Source organism: Dinoponera quadriceps, unplaced genomic scaffold, assembly GCF_001313825.1.
Source record: "Dinoponera quadriceps isolate SergipeBrazil2010 unplaced genomic scaffold, ASM131382v1 C3882610, whole genome shotgun sequence".
NCBI lineage: Eukaryota > Metazoa > Arthropoda > Insecta > Hymenoptera > Formicidae > Dinoponera > Dinoponera quadriceps.
The window spans coordinates 1-840 of record NW_014567957.1 but is presented as its reverse complement, the minus strand read 5'-3'; the positions used below and the strand labels follow the sequence as shown (position 1 = coordinate 840).

The 840-nt window shown below is 41.0% G+C and overlaps 1 protein-coding gene across 1 annotated transcript; it reads left to right on the top strand.

Moving 5' to 3' along the window:
* Positions 1-68: 68 nt before the first annotated feature.
* On the top strand, positions 69-607 carry LOC106751504 (the record flags this gene model as incomplete). Its single annotated transcript, XM_014632402.1, has 2 exons — positions 69-305; positions 428-607. Coding segments are annotated over exons 1-2 (417 nt in total), but the record flags the coding sequence as incomplete, so codon positions are not given.
* Positions 608-840: the final 233 nt, after the last annotated feature.

Genomic DNA, 840 nt, shown 5'->3' with positions numbered 1-840 from the left:
ATATATATATATATATATATGATTTTGTGCGCGTGCACACAAATGCGTCGCACAGAGCTTTTTTAGTTATGGATAAACATCAACTGGAGTGGCCACCGGTAGCATTCGCCAGCTGCGGTTTATGGACGGGCGACGGTCGTATAATGGTCATTGGAAGAGATGGAAGAATAGGAGCGATCAGAAGAGGAAGTCCCGTGAAACTTTGGGAAACATTGCCTGCACCAGCTGTATCTATTTCCGTTCTTACTTCCGGAGGAGCGGCGGTAACTGTGATGGACGGTACTTTGGTGGGATTTTCAAAAAGGGTATGCGGATAACATTTTTCGAAGAATATTGCAAGAAGAGGGAAGAAGGAGATAGAAAGGGAGAAAGACATTATTTTGACCTTTCTTTCGATATTTTAACTTGTGCACCTCTTAACACACAGGGCATAAAGCTGTGGAGTATCGGTATTCCTGGTATAATATTAGATCTAGTGAGTTTACCAGTACCACAAAGCGGTCTGTCCTTGTTGGCCGTAAGCACAGCGGGGCATGGAGTTCGCATTTATGACGGAAAACATCACGTGGATACGGTGAAGATTATGGAACCCGTATCTGCTCTTAAGGTATTTCTTATGTATAAAAGTTGTAAAGTCGCGTTAAACTTGAGAGAATTGTACGAAAATAAATAGTAATGTGCAGATATTTTCAATGACGCGCGCTCACGTTTCGCACCATTGAAATCGTGAAATTGAATTTCCTTCAAGTATCATTTCCGTAAAACGAAAAAGAGTGACTATAATATCTAAGGATTTCGGAAAAATATTGTACTTTTGAATTTGCTCTCTCTCTCTCTCTC